Source organism: Arachis stenosperma, chromosome 2 (assembly GCF_014773155.1).
Source record: "Arachis stenosperma cultivar V10309 chromosome 2, arast.V10309.gnm1.PFL2, whole genome shotgun sequence".
In the NCBI taxonomy this organism is placed as follows: domain Eukaryota; kingdom Viridiplantae; phylum Streptophyta; class Magnoliopsida; order Fabales; family Fabaceae; genus Arachis; species Arachis stenosperma.
The window spans coordinates 117818656-117822594 of record NC_080378.1 but is presented as its reverse complement, the minus strand read 5'-3'; the positions used below and the strand labels follow the sequence as shown (position 1 = coordinate 117822594).

The 3939-nt window shown below is 26.6% G+C and overlaps 1 protein-coding gene across 1 annotated transcript; it reads right to left on the bottom strand.

Annotated features, from left to right (window-relative positions):
• Positions 1-841: 841 nt before the first annotated feature.
• Positions 842-3449, bottom strand: LOC130960569 (MATH domain and coiled-coil domain-containing protein At3g58270-like). Its single transcript, XM_057885998.1, has 4 exons — positions 3255-3449; positions 2942-3100; positions 2652-2806; positions 842-1975 (listed from the first exon to the last, which is right to left on the bottom strand). Exons 2-4 carry the CDS (start codon positions 3064-3066, stop codon positions 1092-1094), a joined length of 1164 nt encoding a protein of 387 aa, XP_057741981.1. The 5' UTR covers positions 3067-3100; positions 3255-3449; the 3' UTR covers positions 842-1091.
• Between the last annotated feature and the right edge of the window lie 490 nt (positions 3450-3939).

Here is a 3939-nt window from a genome sequence, read left to right as displayed (position 1 = left end):
AAAGTTGTTAGTAATATAAAACTTTAAATTTTATATTATTTTTTATAAAGAATTTTTTTAACTGATAACTTTGTCATATGTGCTAAACTCTAAAAAAAATAAATATATTATTTTATATCACTAAACTTTTTCCGTAGATATTATAAATTAATTCATTTTTATTATAAAAAAAAGTGAGATATTCATAATATAACATAGATAAAAAATGAGTCTATTCATCATTAGTATAGAAAAATAAGTTAAAAAATGTTTTCACCATGAATTATTTAATTATTTTCATCAAGATTAGAATTCATCAAAGTATCTTACAGGTATAAGTTGCTGCACTAATTAAGACATACAATAATTGGTTTTGGAATCAAAATTGGATTCTCTTCAATTAGGATGGGTGGTGGCACCCCATGAATCCATGATTGAGAGCGAGGCTAACAAATAAGTCAATAACTAACTCATGCAGAAGAAATTAAAACATTATTAGAATGAAAATTCAAACCTTGCTCTGGACGGACCAAGTCATTAACCTTATCACAATATTGATCTCATTATTATTATATATATCTTATGTACCATGATATATTAATATTTTATCATCTCCCCATTTTTTTCCACATCAAATGGGGAAAATTTAATGTAAAATGTATATATTTTTAACATGAAGGTGTGTACTATATATAGGGGATATCTTTTTCGTCTATTTTTTTTTTCTACTTTACCCTTATTTTTAATTTTCATATATCAAAATTACTTAATAAGAGAGTAAAATACTCATTAATTTGATTAATATCATATTGATTATAATTACTGACATTTTTCAAGAATAAGTTAATCTAGATAAAATAAATACATTATAAATTTTTTTATAAGATAAATTAAAGTTAATATCTATCATTACAATAATAAAGTACCAAAAGTACTGTACCTTACATATATTAGCTATGAACATGAAGTAATCATATGTTGCAATTTCTAAGATCAATAACTCTAGGTATGTTAAAAATGTTACAAGAGAAATGACATATGATTAATAATAACAAATTCATTAACCACATGTTAATATATAATAACAAATTCATCATCATTATTATTATTGATTAGAACATGGCATAACCAATAGTAGCATTCACATCCATCTTTTGAAACCCTTTTCTCACTTGAGACAAGTCTTTTCTTGCAATCTCAAACTCAGCCTCAGCAGCAGCAAGTTCCCCTCTCAATTTCTTCATCTTAATTTCCAAACCAACAACATGATCCACCAATTTCTTCAATTTCTTTGTTTTTTGCAAGTGAGCCTTCACACTCAATGCAGCTTCAACACAAGGCTGAAGCCAAGCCAATTCAAACCCTGAAGACTTCTCAAGTTCATCCCACAAACCTTGAAGGGTTTTTATGTCATTGTCATCAATGTCCTTAACCTTCTTTGTCTTAAGAAAGTGAAGAACTTGGCCTAATGATGTGAATGCCCATAACCTAAAAGCTTGAGTCCTATTCTTTTGGCTTTGTAAAAGTGAAGGGTGCCATGTGCAAACTTCTTCTAACAATGGAATGTAATCTTTTAAGAATGTTTGCAAATCTATTAGGTCTCTTAGTCTTAGTTGTTTTTTTGATGATGAAGGTTGGATTTCACTATTGTTATTACCTAACGATTCATTTGGACTAGACCTTGATGATGATTGTGATGATGATGTTGAGGGGCTATTTGTAATTTCATCACATGAGGATCGAAGATTATTAGCATGATTTGTTGTTGGAGGTGATGGATTATTATTAGTGTTATTATTTTCTAAGATGGAATCATCATTGATTGGGTTAATAATGTTGGTGTCTAGAGGTGGTGGAAAATTGGAGACACAAATGTGTGCTTCAATGATGCATGTGTTCCTCACAAGGTAACCTTGTCTATGGTCATGGAAGTCTTTTAGATTCATGAAGAATGAACCCCAACATCTATGTCCTCCATTGAATTTCTGTTGTGTCTCTGCAATTCATAGGTAAAGGAAAAAAAAAAACCTCCAATATAAGATATTTTATTTACTGTACTACTAACAGATCAGTATATTTTATGATTTATAATTATTAATTAATTAATATTAATATTTTTAATAGTGTAAAATTATATCTGATGGTATAAAATTACACACTCTTTTTTTAATGATTAAATTCTAATTAGATTTTAATAAAAGTGTTGACCCTTAAAATTTTTTTTATTTATTTATATATAAAAACATTATTTTAAAATTTTCACAATATCATTATTCTATTGTTCAACATCATTAAAATAATATTTTAATATATATTTTGTGTTAGTATCTAATTTTGATATATATATATTTAACATGATTATATTATAATACATATAATAATTTCATATGACAAAATCAATAAAAAAATTAAGTATGTTTAATTGTTTATCTATGTTATTTTTTTGAACAATCTAGCACACTTGTTTGAGAATATTAACTGTTTGTTTTATCACTCTAAATCTTATGATTATTTTTATTGGAAGAATAAAAATCACTCTAAATTTTATGTTTTGCAATTTTAAATAATGTTACACATTTGCTATGCTAATACTATATATACAATAAAATCAACAACAAATTAAGAAAATTAAACAACTAATAAATAAGATTAGACATGGGTAGGTGGCTTACCCTTTACAATTGACTTTCTTCTATCAACTTGATTGATTAGAGCCAACTTGAAGAAAGTGTTTCTTGTCCATCCATAAGGAGGTAAATTATCAGCAACCATTAAATACAATGAAAAATGATTCACATCGTTCCTCAGTGGATGCACAAGAAGCTTCCTATATCACATAAAAATCCAGACACATACATACTTTAAGTTAAGATATTAATTAATTAAATTTCACAAATTCAATAGAAAATAAAGAATAAAAATTTGATACATGTTTTTAATTTACTAGTAATTATATAATTACCATGTATAGCCACGTATTTTGAAAGCCTTGGAGCTTAATTTGGTGATATCTTTCTTCGTGAAATCTTCAATTTTCCAAGTGAATATCTCAAAATCAACACTACTATTTCCCACCTTATTTCTCATTCCGTTTGGTGCATCTGGCGGCTACTATGACAAACTAATTTATGACAAATAAAAAAAACACAAGAAATTAATTAGTTCAAACTAATTTAAGAAAAATAATTAAAAAACACATGAAAAATTGAAAATTACTTAATTAATTTTCCCAAAAAATAAAAGAAATAAAAAAAATTTGGGGGGAGAGGTGTTACCAGATGTTGGAATGAACATGAAGATGAAGGTAGAGCTTTGAGTTTTAGGTGGTGATGATGAACATGAATATGATAGTTTGGAATGAAGGAAACTGTTGAGAGAATAATGAAAGAGATCAGAAAGAAGTGATTGTTTAATGCTAGAGTGGTAATATATTGTGAATCAATTAGTCAAGTCAACGAACAAGATTCTTATTATGCAAGGAAGCATGTTAGCTAGCTTAGCTTGTACTATATTTAAATTAATTAATTAATTAATTAATTCAAGGTGTTATTAGAAATATCAAGGAAAGAGCATGAGCAGAATTTGGACGTTAGGGGTCACTTCTACTGTTCCACAATAGTATATTCTGACCCTTTTATATATTAAAAAGTACAAAATAAATTTTTAATAATTAATGAGTGATTTGTGAGAATCCTAATAGGTAATTAAAAATTAAAAAATATTCAGAACTTGTCTTCATAAAATAACTAATATTAAATCTACTTAAACTTGTTTAACAGATAAATACTTCAGGGATGTTTTAATTATTTGATGTGTAATCTAGAATTTGAATAAGCTAAGCTTAGGTATACCTCCTTACCTGGATAATAATAACTTTTTTTAACAGAATGAAAATAAGTCAACAATAAAATATGTAGGTTATTTAATTTTTAATAAGTCCACACACCTAGCTAAATAAGA